Below are 14,359 nucleotides of genomic sequence, written 5' to 3' on the forward strand. Positions count from 1 at the left end.
ACAAATAGCCTTCATGCTAGTACTTTCCTTCAATTATCCAGCTTTAGAACAAAGTTCCAGTTTTCAAAAGTGTTTTCTCCTCTCCTCTGAATATACATCAATTTCTAGATGTTGCATGAAATTCTACAGTGCTTAAAATATAATTAAAAGAAAGAATTGCTGCGATATGTTAAGGAATACGTAAGGCATTGCAAGTTTGAGAGGTACTGTTCAAAAGACTTCTTAACTGTAAAAGAACCCTTTTTAATCATGGCAATTCAACATAACCAATTTTAAATAAGTAAAAGGTACACAGCTCTCACTAAGTCTGCCAGTAATGACATAAAAGTCCATTTTTAACCACATTGGTTGTCGAAAAGGAAACTTTATCCAGTCTCTCGTTATCCTCCCACTCAAAAAGTCCTGCGTAATTTGCAGAACCTCCTCCAAGATCTTCAAACAACCAGTGCAAACTTGCCATGGTGATTTTGCCGTGAGGCGATTTCCAGCAAAAACTTGGCCACCTTAAAATTGCATATAGTCCAGCATCCGTTTGCTTGTTAGGTGAACCACTTGCAATAGAATGGCAAAAGAGGATGGATGAGGATTAATTTATTACATTCACATATTGGATTGATTCATTAGAGACCTGACCAAGATTGCCAAATGACCTACCAGTTTTACTTCACCGTTGCCAATTATTCCACCAATCTCTCCCAGGTCCTTCAGCAAGATATTCAGGATCTCAGTTGCCCTCTTCTTTTGATGGTTGCTGAGTTCCTGGAGTTGGTTGAGTTCTTTCTGAAAAACTATTAAAGTACTCTACAGAAAAAAGTTTAAATGCAAATCTGCAGGTTAAAAAGTGAAAGATGTGACACTCATCATTTTAAAATGACTAGATTCAGCCACAACCTAAATGGTAAAGAACAACTCTTTTCCTTCACAGAATCGCACAATGTGATGCAACAGAAAGCCATTCAGCCCATCAAGTCAGTCATCCAGTTCAATTATTTTCATTTCTTTTCCTACATCTCTGATATCTCATATCCTTGATTTATTCCAATTTCATTTAGGTGTCAGACAGGCAAACCAAGACACCAAGATTTTGCTCAGATCTTCTTTGGTTCTTTGCCAAACAACTGAATTCTATGGTTTCTGAGTATTAGTCCGTCAGGCTCTCAAAATGAAAGGCCTGGATAAAGTGGACATGGAGAGGCAGTTTCCTATGGATGGGGTGAGGGTTCTGGGACCAGAGGGCACAACCTCAGAATACAGAAACAGCCCTTTAGAACAGGGACGAGGAATTTCTTTACCTAATCTATGGAATTGGTTGCAGCAGACAGCTGTGGAGCCCAAGTCATTTGCCACATTTAACAACAGAGGTAGATATGTTCTTGATTAGGAAGGGACTCTAGGGTGACAGAGAAAAAAAAAGAGAACAGGGTTTGAAAATGATGGTAAATCAGCCACAATGAACTGGCGGGATAGACCCAATGGGCTGTATGGCCTAATTCCTCTCCTCTGTTTTATGGTCAAACCAGTTTCTCTTCATTTCCTCTAAACTCTTTAAATTTATTTGGCCCCTCTTTATATATCCTTAGATTTCTCTACTTTATGAGCAACCACTCTGATCATTCCTTAAACTGATAATCCCTCATTCCCAGAATTCTAAAAGTGAATCCCTTCATAAAAATTACATGTTTGTGCCCTTGAGGGATAATACTTTAAAGTAGATTCCAGACTCTCAAGACTCAGGACCTCACTTATTATTGCAACTTCTGCCCTCTTACCCAAATCGTCTTTCCAGATGAAGCACTTGTACTTCTTCCAGGTTAATCCATTGCAAGTGACAGAGTCTCCACTGCACTGCAGAAACCCAGAACAGGGGGTTGGATGTCTGCTTTGCTAAACACCTCCATTTTGTCAACAATTGCTCGCGACTTCAATTGTCCATCACACCCCCAATTTCTCCTCTCTGTCCAGTTCTGATAGAAGGTAGTCTTTCCAGAAATGCTGCCTGATCCATGGTTTTCTCATTTTTATTTCACATTTCAACCATCTGCTGTTCCTTTTGTTTCTCCAGATGTCTATTCTAGCTGTGTTTATTTCTTCCTCTCTCCTCCTCAGCTTTCAAACAACTGACTCCATGTACATCAGATGCTATTAACAATCCCCTGCCACTCTCAACCAGCATCACATCCACTTACATAGAAATAACAGCACTGTATAGGCCCTTAACCCCATGATGTGTCAACCTATGTATACCTACTCCATAGCAATCTAATTTTTCCCTACCTCACACCGAATCCCTCTATTTTTGTACACCCAAGTCTTCTGAATGTCCCTATTATACCAGCCTCCATTCCCACATCCTAGAAAATAAGTAAAACATTTTCCTCTGACATCTCGCCGAAACTTTCCTTCAATCACCTTAAACAGATCTCCTCCGGTATTTACTGTTGTTGCCCCAGTAAAAAGGTGCTGGCTGTCCAACCAATCTAATGCCCTTCATAATCTTCTTTCGCCATTCCAAAGAGAAAAGCCTCAATTGTACTTTCTCCTCATGCCTGCATGGGTTTCCTCCCACCCTTCAAAACACATGGGGGTTATAGGTTAATTGGGTGGCATAGGCTCATATGCTGGAAGGGCCTGTTACTGTGCTGCATGTCCAAATTAAAACTCACTCAACCTTATTTCATAAGTTGTGCTCTCCAATCCAGGCAACATCCTGGTAAATCTCCTTTGCACTCTCTTCAAAGCACCTATCTCCTTCCTGTAATGAGGTAACCAGAATCAAACACAATACAGTTCACTTCTTATTATCCAAAAACAACTTTACCAAAATTCTCAAGTTATTCGTAAAAACTTTTACCTGCCGTGCTCAAGTGTGACTTCTGATATGGTGTCAGCATCATTTTCAATCCATTTTGAATGTTGCTACATTTATCTTATTTTTGTAAGCAAATATTACATTGTTTTTTGGTAAGAATTAAACTTTATTTCATGCTTGAAAAACTTTATCTTTTTCTTTGTTGTTGTTGTATCTGTTGATTCAAGTATTGTGCTGATGCTACCGGGCTGGGATCAGAGCGGGGACCTCTGGCTCCCAGGTAAGTTCAGGGACAGCAGTGGGGAGGTGTTGGGATCAGAGCAGGGACCTCAGATATCCAGGCAGGTTCGGTGATGGTGGTGGGGATCAGAGTGGGGACCTCAGGCTTCCACGCAGGTTCAACAACAGGGGTGGGGAGGAGTCAGCCAAAACAAGTATTCTGCTGGTTAAACAGGGCTGCTTAAAGCCATTTCTCAGATATACGGTAAATGCAGTTAACCGATATATGTCCAATCCCAAGCGTTTTGGATAATCGGAAACGTACTGTATTCCAAAAGTGGTCTAACCAGAGGTGCAACATTACCTCATGGCTCTTGAACTCAATCCCCTGATTAATGAAGGCCAACACATCATATGTCTTCTTAACCACTGTGTCAACATGCATGGCAACTCTGAAGGATCTATGAACCTAGACCCCAAGATCTCGCTGTTCCTCCACACTGTTAAAAATCCTGCCATTAACTACATACTCCAACCTTCCAAAGAAATCACCACACTTATCTGGATTAAACTCTAATTGCCACTTCACTGCCCAACTCTACATCCTGATGTAACCTACAAGAACCTTCTACACTATCCACAACACTCCTACCTTTGTATCATCTGCAAATTTAGTGACCCTCCTCCACTTCTTCATCCAAATCATTGAAAAATCACAATAAGCAGGGATCCAAAAACAGATCCCTACAGAACACCACTGGTCACTGATCTCCAGATAGAATATGTTCCATCTGGCACCATCCTGCAGGCAAGCCAATTCCAAATCCAAGCAGCCATGATGTCTCATGGCTTTCTGAATGAGCCTACCATGGTTGGGGTCGGGGTTGGGGGGTGGAGGAGGCCTTGTTAACTGCATTACTAAAATTCACATACACAACATCTACTGACTTACCTTCATTAATTAGACACGTGAGGCACGACCAGTCCCTCACAAAAATATGCTGGCTATCCCTGAGAAGACCATTTATCTAAACGCTCATAAATCCTGTCCCCAAGAATCTTCTCCAATAGTCTGCCTACCACTGATGTAAGATTCATCGGTCTGTAATTCCCAGGATTCTCCTTCTTGCCTTTCTTAAACAAAGAATTACATCTGCTATTCTCCAATCCTTCAGTGCCTCTCCTGTGGTCAGGGAAGATGCAGAAATAATTCCCAATGCCTCAATAATCTCTTCCCTCACTTCCTGTAATAACATAGGGTATATCCCATCCATCCCAGAGACTTACGTATCTGAACATTTTTTAAATGATCCAGCTCTTCCTCTTTCTTAATCTCGACATGATCCAGCACATTAATTAGCCTGTTCTACACTGACTTCGTATTCACCAAGGTCCCTTTCCCTAGTAAACAGTGGAGCACAATATCTCCTATGCCTATGGTCCAGGTGCAGGTCAATAAGACTATGCAGAAGAATAGTTTTCCACAGACTAGATGAGCTGAATGGCCTGTTTCTGTGCTGTGATGTTCTATGATTCCTGATTCAATGAACTGTCATCAGCCTGAAACATCAGTCATTTCTCTTTTCACATATGCCACCTCTCTTGCAGAATATTTCCATTATTCCTCTGCAACATTGGAGGCTGAGGAGCAACTTGATAGAGGTATACAAAATTACAAGAATCATGGATAGGCTAGATAGTTTGAGTCTTCACCCCACCCCCCCCCCCCCCCCCCCCCACAGTGGATAATGTTGAATACTAGAAGGCATACAATTACAGTGAGAGTGAAAAAGATTAAAGGAAATATGTGTGGCATTTTTTTTTAAACAAAGAGTGGGAGGTGCATGGAGCACACAGCTTGGGCAGGAGGTGGAAGCAGATACAATAGTACATTTTAAGAGGTATTTCCATATGAACAAAGAAGATGGAAAGATGGAGGTTATCTTAAATTGCACTCATGGTGCACACAGATATTGTAGACCAAGGAGCCTGTACTTGCTCTGTTCTATGTTCTTCATTTTTATATTCCATATCCCTTTCAACTGTTCTGTTAATTCTAATCTGTCACCTCCGAAAATCATGCACAAATGCCCTTGCCTCCTCTTATTCCCTTAAAATCTTTCCATTTGGTATGCATCATATCTTAATCTTCCTCACAAAATTAACGACTTGCACTTTATTACGTTGAAGTTCATTTGCCAGGCATTTGTCCATTCTCCAATCTTAACATGCTCAGTCTATTAACTTCCTTCATTTTGAACTTTCACAACCATCTGAAAATTGTGCCCCATTTCCTCCAGCTCGAATCATTAATATATAAAAGTAGTGTGTTCTTAATGTTGAAGCTTTGGCAAACCCCCCATCCAACTGAAAACAGTATTTAACCATTGTTCTAATTTTACAAATAGATTTGCCTTTAATGAATCCATGCTGAGCCTTCTTTAACAGCCTGTACTTCTTTAAATGACTGTAAAATCAGACAATTCTTAAAGTTATTTTAGACTTTCCTACCACTTGCCAGCGTTTTCCAGGTTTTATCCTTCTCACTTTTTTGTAGAAAAGGAATAATCAGTTGCACTCTTCCATTCCTTGGAGTTTCTTGGAAATTTTACACCCAGTACTCTGTCAGATTTACCCTTGCATCCTTCAACAACCCATGATACATCTTATGTGCAAGAGGCAACCAAGCAACCAAATCCTTTTGTTCTGGCTGAAAGGCCTGCTTTTCTTTTGAGCAACTCTGAGTGACTAAATATCTCAGCCATACTTTCTGTTGCCACTACTTTGGTTCGTTAATTGACTCCATTTTTCCTCCTTTAACTGTTTAAATACTTCCTTTAGGAGACTTGGATTCCCTTTCATTCTAGCCACAAATCTCCTCTTAAGATCTTTTCTCTTCTCATTTCTTGAAGACTTTCATTACTCAACATAGCCCTTTCCCCCATCTGTCATTCAATTTAATTTTATCTTACTCGACAACAATAGTCTCAGGTTTTGGTTATTCACCCTAATTTCCATTTGATAGATTCCACCTCTCTGTATTTCTTACAGAAACAGCCCCGTTTAGTATCTGTCATTCATCACTTAAAGCCTGCTCCTTCCCACCACTTGCTGCCCCACAAGATCACCAAGTAGATAAAAATTATTTGCTCGATCTAACTGGCAATGAAGGTTAAAACTTGCTGCCAGCCACACCAACCCACTCACTATAAATCTACATGGCAGTCAATTTACACTATTCCAATCTTTGATGGCAAGGCACCATCCAACAAGACAAGTCCTGCCATAAACCAACTGGGGAGCAAACTGTCTGGTCCTTTGTCTCACAGTACTAGGTTCCAGACAATTCTGCTTTGTAGAGTTGTAGTCCTCATTAATATTCTGTGCTAAATATTGGTTGCGCGTGATGCACTCCCAGGGGATTGTTCTAATGCCTTTGAACAGATTTTTTTTGGGTAAATCTTGAACATTTACCAGAGGATTTGCTCATGTACCCAGATTGAAACTAAATCTGGTCAACTGCTCTCTTTACCACTTCCCCAGCCAGAAAAACGAACGCATGAAAAATGATAACAATTACCGTTTTTTGTGCCAGTTCATCAGTCAGAAGTTCATTGGCCTTTGATTTGTCCTCTACTTCCTGGGATTTCTGGTCATAGTTGACAGCCAGTTCCTCCAAGGCCTGAAGCACTTCCTTCACCTCATCTTTGGCAGCTTCATTTTCCAGCTGCAAGCGATTCAGTTCCTCTTGGATCTTCTCATAATCCCTCCGTGTGGAGACCAGCAGCTGAAAATAGTCAACACACTTTGCCACCAAAACAAAGCCATCCAAGAAATTGTATGGGATTTGAAGGAAAAGGTAGTAAAAGCAGTTATTCACTGCCAGTGATGGCAGCACAAGCCCAGTTTAAACAACCAATCTTCCTCTGGTTCATTCATGACATTTGATTCAAACCCAAAATAATCCAATCTAAGCATTCTTGTTATCTTGATCACGGACGTTTCTATATAAAAACTCACCTCCTCTTGGTCCAGCATCTGCTGCTTTAGATTCTCTGTCAGTTGACTCTGTTGATTTATTTCTTCATCCTAAATGGTTAATGAGAAAGAAATTCAACAGGAAACAATGGCAACATCCTAAACCAGGAAAGTCTGTTGATACTGTTACTGTAATGGAATACACAAAAGAGCTGGAGAAACTCAGCAGCTCACACAGCATCTGTAGGAAGCAAAGGGATAAAAATAACTAATGTTTTGGGTCTGTGCCCTTCATCAAGGTACGAGCACAAACCAGACAGGCACCTGATTAAAAAGGTGGGGAAGGAGATGAGCAAAGAAATGTTATATTCTTAGTTGTAGCCTCTTGTTTCATGAAGAAAAAGATCCAATCTCTCCATTCAGAGTTATCCCCATCTGCTATTAGTTTTCTCTTCTGCTCTTCCACCTTTATCCACCCATGACCTATTTGCTTCTGCACCTCTGCTTGATCCTTCTTTCCTCTCTCTACCTTTTTATTCAAGCACCTTCCTGCTTTTTTCTCACACCTTGACGAACTGTTTCACAGACTCACCACACACCCCTTCTCTGAAATTTCCTTTAACTCTGCAACTGTCTGCTATGATCCAGTTCTGGTCTCATTCATTTCAAATCTACTGTCTGTTTACACTTGCCTGGGCACATCGTAATGGTCTTCCCTCCTGAAGACTTTGTGGAATCTCCATTTTCTCTTTTGAAAGTGCTACTTAAACATGATGCTTTCTCCAAGCTCCCAGTCTCCTGTGAACATGCCTGTCAAGCACCTTGGGCTGTTTTGCTATATTAAAAGTGCTCCATCAATGGAAGTTAAATGACTATGTGGGGGAAAACGTGAGTTTATTTGTTATGGTAGGAAGAAAAAACCAAAATGCCAAGTTTTTTTTTTAAATGGTGGGTGAATGATTGAGAAAGGCTGATGCTCAATGTAGAGTCCTTGAAAATGTCACTGAGCTTTAACATGCAAAGTGAAGAAGGGAATCTGGAAGGTCCATGGTCTGGAAGTCCCCCTCTCTGATTTCTGCAGGGACTGATCCCACAGTGATTCCTTTGTCCACTCTTCCATGCCCATCAATTGTCCCCTTGACACCTATCCTATGACGGCAGGAAGTGCTACCCTAGTGCCCACACCACCTCCCTCGCCACGATTTGAGGCCCAAAACAGTCATCCAAATGAAGCAACACTTCACTTATGAATCTATAGGGGTGATCTACTGCATCCAGTGCTCCTGTTGTGGTCTCTCTACATCGGAGAGGCCGAACGTAGGCTGAAAGATCTCTTCATTAAGCACTTTGGTTCTTTCTGCTGCAATGGCAGGCATTTCCTAGTGACAAACTATTTCAATTCTCCACCCCATTCCCATGCCAATGTGTTTGTCCATGGTCTCATGCACTGCCAGACTGAGACCATCTGTAAATTCAAGGAACAACACCTCATATTCCACTTGGGCACCCTCCAATTGGAGGGCATTACATCAACCTGTCTGGTTTCTGTTAGCCCCACACACCCATCACTTCTATCCATATATCTCCTTTTCTCTAGCTCTGTCCCTCTCTCTCTTTCCTCTTCCCTGGTCTCATTTCCTCCAGTTCTGCATTCACAGCGCCCATCCCCCTCCTCTCCCAATCATCCTCTCCAACCTATCACCCTTTGTTGGTCTGCACTCCTCCCCTGCTCCTTCTTTTGTTTTAATTCAGGAACCTGTCTCCATTTTATTCATACCTAGAAGAGCTCAGGCCTGAATCATCAGTAATATATCTACTTCCTATGGATGCTGCAAGTCCTGCTGAGTTCCTCTGGAATTTCTGTGTTTTTACCATGGACGTGGACTAAGAGTCAAATAGCACAGAAAAAGGCTCTACAGCCCATCATGTCTATGACAAACATTTTACACTAATCCCATTTGCTTCATTGGATCCATGTCCTTCTTTGCCTTACCAATTCACCTCTGGCATTGTGTTCCAGATATCAACCATACTGTATCTTAAAGAAAAATCTATCAAATCCATTTTAATACCCCTTCCTCTCACTCTAACCCCTCATTTTTGATTCCCCTACCATGGGGAAAAGATTCCATTGACTTTGTTGACACCTCATGTTGACTTTTACCATCAGACGATTTGAGTACCAGAGAAGAAATGTCTTACGATAATAATTTGGGTTTGCTGAAACCACAAATGAAGCATGTGGTCTTTTTAATCTAAAGGAAGGTAACTGTCATTGTGTCTTATAGCAATGGGATCTTGCCCATGGGGCCCACCATCCCGCCCCCCCATTAACATTACAAGTTGTATTATTTCCTCTGCACAAAATGCCCCTTTTTATTTTTAAAATGCTGTGACCATAGTGTTGCTTATTCACATATTTCGACCTACTTCCACATGGAGACAGAATCTGTCACAGCCCAAGTTCCATCTGCTTTCTAATGCAAACCTTGTCGTCAAGCTGTTTGTACAGGTTGCTGATCTCTTCCTCCAACTTCAACCTCTCCCCCGCTGTGATTTTGGGTGTTGGAACCACATTGTCAATGGTGGTCTGATTGTCACATGGTTCCAGATTCTTCTGATCCTTTGCGTCAATTTGTTCATCTTCGGGCACAGACTCGCCTGCAAGGAGAGCAAGGACACGTTTGGAAGCAAGACAAATAGTTTCCCTGGCAACGCAACCTGACAGTGCTCCTGCAGTGTATGTACAAAAAGAGAACAGAAATTCTAATTTCAAGTAACCTTCAGCAATGAATGAAAGCCCCCCCACCAAACTAAAGAAAATGATCATATTCAAGATGATTCCATGAATTTCTATTTTAAATTCATTTAGCAGCATTCCTTCTGAGCAGTTGTCTCTAAAAATAAAGGATGAATCAAGTTTGCTGGAAGCAGATCCTTGAGGAGTCAGGTATTTCAACTGTTATTGAAGCCAATGAAACAGACTGCAAGAATAAAGCTGAGTGTTTTTTGACGTAGATTCTGTCCATCTCCTGAAGATGTGCTTTTGGTGCATAGAAACTGCTTTTAGCAGCCATGGGAGAAGAATGCCATGATAATATCTCCATTAAGGACCCTATTATTCCACTAGCAAGAAATAATATTGAACACCTATAAATGTAATCTCTCATTCCATCAAAATATCACAAACATATTACACATTTTGATGTGTTCTATCACAATTGACACAACCTCTGGAGTCCAAATTGCATTACAATTTCTCCAGAAATTCACAGCCTGTTATGATAGCAGAATTTATTACACAATGTGCATATCTTTTCAGAACAGCCGCTCTTCCACCACAATGGTCACACGTAGCCAAAGATCTACCTGCTTCACAAGAAAAGGAACTTCACATCACGTAAAGAACAAAAGCAACAAGAACAACATTTGTTAATGCAGGTTTATTGAGGCAACAGAGGGTATATTTCCAGAAAAACCACCAGTTCTATTTCAAAGAATCCAGTCGGTAGACTGGATTGTTCTGACACACCATGAGGCTTTACTAAAAGCCAATGGAGCTTTCATCCAAATTAGCAGCTAAGTGAGGTGAGACAGGTATCAAGAGATACTACATTTTCATGACACTAATGGCCAGGCTGCTTTATTCAGGATCAGAAAAAAAAAATCACAAAGAGTGTTTGGCTCTCTCAAGATTGCTGATTAAATTTTGTTGTTGGCTGACAAACAACATATTTGTCCACTTTCTTAAGGACATCAGCAGATTTCCCAAGGTTGTCATATGTGTAGCCCAAAAGACTACCAAACTAAAACAACAAACACTTTTCCAGGTTTGCTTTCACCAAGTTCTTCAACATGGTTCTTCAACTGCACGAAAACCAACAAGGTCGGGTCAGATACAGCAATGAGCTCTCCGAACCCTTCTCCATTAACAATGGCGTGAAGCAAGGCTGCGTCCTCGCACCAACCCTCTTCTCAATCTTCTTCAGCATGATGCTGAACCAAGCCATGAAAGACCTCAACAATGAAGACGCTGTTTACATCCAGTACCGGACGGATGGCAGTCTCTTCAATCTGAGGCGCCTGCAATCTCACACCAAGACACAAGAGCAACTTGTCCATGAACTACTCTTTGCAGACGATGCTGCTTTAGTTGCCCATTCAGAGCCAGCTCTTCAGCGCTTGACGTCCTGTTTTGCGGAAACTGCCAAAATGTTTGGCCTGGAAGTCAGCCTGAAGAAAACTGAGGTCCTCCATCAGCCAGCTCCCCACCATGATTACCAGCCCCCCCACATCTCCATCGGGAACGCAAAACTCAAAACGGTCAACCAGTTTACCTATCTCGGCTGCACCATTTCATCGGATGCAAGGATTGACAACGAGATAGACAACAGACTCGCCAAAGCAAATAGCGCCTTTGAAGACTACACAAAAAAATCTGGAAAAACAACCAACTGAAAAACCTCACAAAGATTAGTGTATACAAAGCCGTTGTCATACCCACACTCCTGTTCAGCTCCGAATCATGGGTCCTCTACTGGCATCACCTACGGCTCCTAGAACGCTTCCATCAGCGTTGTCTCTGCTCCATCCTCAACATCCATTGGAGCGACTTCATCCCTAACATCGAAGTACTCGAGATGGCAGAGGCCGACAGCATCAAATCCACACTGCTAAAGATCCAACTGCGCTGGGCAGGTCACGTCTCCAGAATGGAGATCCATCGCCTTCCCGAGATCGTGTTATATGGCGAGCTCTCCACTGGCCACCGTGACAGAGGTGCACCAAAGAAAAGGTACAAGGACTGCCTAAAGAAATCTCTTGGTGCCTGCCACATTGACCACCGCCAGTGGGCTGATATCACCTCAAACCGTGCATCTTGGCGCCTCACAGTTCGACGGGCAGCAACCTCCTTTGAAGAAGACCGCAGAGCCCACCTCACTGACAAAAGACAAAGGAGGAAAAACTCAACACCCAACCCCAACCAACCAATTTTCCCCTGCAACCACTGCAACCGTACCTGCCTGTCCTGCATCGGACTTGTCAGTCACCAACGAGCCTACAGCAGACGTGGACATACCCCTCCATAAATCTTTGTCCGCGAAGCCAAGCCAAAGAAGAAGATTAACTAGAACACACATGTATTGTTGATGCTCTCTTGCACTCTCAAAAGGAAAATAAATACCAAAGCTGGTTTCAGATCAGTGGATTGTGGACGAGATGCCTTCAAGCCTGAATATATTACCCTTTTCATACCTCAATTACATTGGAATCCAACAAGATCCCTTTTTGCAGTTATTTCAACTTAAGTTTAATAATACTAATCTGTTTGCAATAAAGTTTCATTGAATTCACACCCCCCAAACCACAAACTCGAACTCTGACAAGTCAACAGAACCAAATTTCAGTAACAGATCACAGAGAATGAATGCAGCTCAGAACATCGCGCAAACCCCCTTCTCCCTCAACTTCATCTCCATTTCCCAATGCTCCAGAAAAGTAGCCAACATATTAAAACACCATCCCAGCCCAGATACATTTTTTCTTCTCTCATTGCAAAGGAGGAGTGTGAGGTCATGTACCACCAGATTCGAGGATAGTTTCTTTCCCATCATTATCAGACTGTCGAACGAAGCTCACACCAGAAAAACAACACTTGTTTCTAACTGATCTCCATCTATAACTCTGCACTCAGTACTGTTTATACTGTTGTGAGGGTGGAACCAGCTGAAATGCTCAAATAATCAACTTTTTCCTGCTGTACCTCAAACATGAATTGGACTATTATTAACAAGATAATAAATATTTATATTGTTCTACATTATAATGATTAGATTAATTTTCTTCATAACATTTTGTACTCTGTGGAGTTTTTAGTAAACAAACTACAGAAATTGTTAAAAGGTACATGGGATGGAACAACTTCTATACTGAATCAAACACAGGTGAAATGAAATAAAGTTTAGCCCCTATCTTGGTTCATGATGGATGTTACTCCACAATACAAATAGGTCACAATAATGATTGTGTATTATGTAAAGCTAGTGGAAAATAACCAAGGTTATACATACAAGCTACTGCAAAAATAAATCTTTATCTTGCAAATAATGCAGCCCACGTCTAACATGACTTTACGTAAAGGTGTATTCAGTTGCAACAAGAGAAGATCAGATTCAGCAGAATTTATAGATGAACAAATGAGGATAAAATCAATCCAATATTGAATTAGTCAGCAAGACCAATACAAGTGTAATTATCAACAGCATTATATATTGCTTTCCCACTTGAAGAAAAAGTCTGTTAATAGAATAAAGAGAATGATATCAAGAACAATGAATTCATCAAGGACACGAGACTTTAATTCCTACTCTTCATCAAATTATACTTTCAAAAGCTGGAGAGACAATACTGCTATCCTGGGGAATGAATTTACAGTCACCACAGACAGCTAAACTGGTTTTCTATGCAAAATTCCCTTGGAATCAGAATGGGAGCAGGTCAATTGTTGGATACCAAAGCAATCCAAGAAAATGGAGAACAGACTAGAAAGACTTGAAGCTCATTATTGAATGAAGCACATTCAAAGAACAATATAGTTTACTCATGTGTCCAATGTTCTCAGATCATTTAACCTATCTGGTTCATACCATAGTTTATGGCCCTCACCAGCTCTCTCTCATCCAACATTTTCCAGAAATTATTATATTCCTATTTCATTCATTTACCTAACTTACTTCATTTACTTATTCACTTACCTTGTACCTATAGCCTCAGCTACTCAAAGTGGCATCAATTCCACAATCTAATCATTTCATGCAAGCCTTTCCACATGACCACTCATCATTAAACAAGAAAAGCTGCACAAAATTAGGCCATTAGGCCCAATCTGTCCATGCTGAGATTTATGCTCCACCAAAGCCTCATCACGTTTCCTTCCCTCAAACCTTTCTAACCTCTCCTTAACCACATCTAATCTATTCACTTCAAGTGCTTCCTGTGGCAGCTGATTCCACATTCTCACAACAGATTTAATTTACTGGTGACCCTTGTCCCGATGGCCTCTAGTTAAAGTTCGCTACAATCGCTACCAAAATTCTTAATAGTTCTGAAGACCTTTACTAAGCTGCATTTGCCCTCTCTTCCCCACAGTGACTCAATTGCCCATCCTTTCCTAATGCAGATATACTTGTATTTTTGGTGTCATCATTACAAACTTCTGCACTTTTTGCTCCTGGAATACAGCCACTGCCTCAGTTTGCAAGGCCTGCTGAAGAAAACTGTAGGAAACCCCAAACAGCTCTTTCACTCATCAATTGCTCTGAATACAAAAACAGCAAAACTAACACTGAGGTA

General features: G+C 41.2%; 1 protein-coding gene across 2 annotated transcripts in view; it reads right to left on the reverse strand.

Annotated features, from left to right (window-relative positions):
• Positions 1 to 14,359, reverse strand: part of kif5c (kinesin family member 5C) — a 177,567-nt gene that overhangs the window by 42,912 nt on the left and 120,296 nt on the right. For both annotated transcript variants that reach the window (XM_069934978.1, XM_069934977.1), the window contains exons 12-15: positions 9,495 to 9,667; positions 7,049 to 7,117; positions 6,609 to 6,815; positions 655 to 801 (exon numbers count right to left, since the gene is read on the reverse strand). In XM_069934978.1, coding sequence (XP_069791079.1) covers positions 655 to 801; positions 6,609 to 6,815; positions 7,049 to 7,117; positions 9,495 to 9,667 — 596 coding nt within the window. The remainder of the gene's footprint in view (positions 1 to 654; positions 802 to 6,608; positions 6,816 to 7,048; positions 7,118 to 9,494; positions 9,668 to 14,359) is intronic.

This window comes from Narcine bancroftii, chromosome 4 (genome assembly GCF_036971445.1).
Source record: "Narcine bancroftii isolate sNarBan1 chromosome 4, sNarBan1.hap1, whole genome shotgun sequence".
NCBI classification, from domain to species: Eukaryota; Metazoa; Chordata; class Chondrichthyes; order Torpediniformes; family Narcinidae; genus Narcine; species Narcine bancroftii.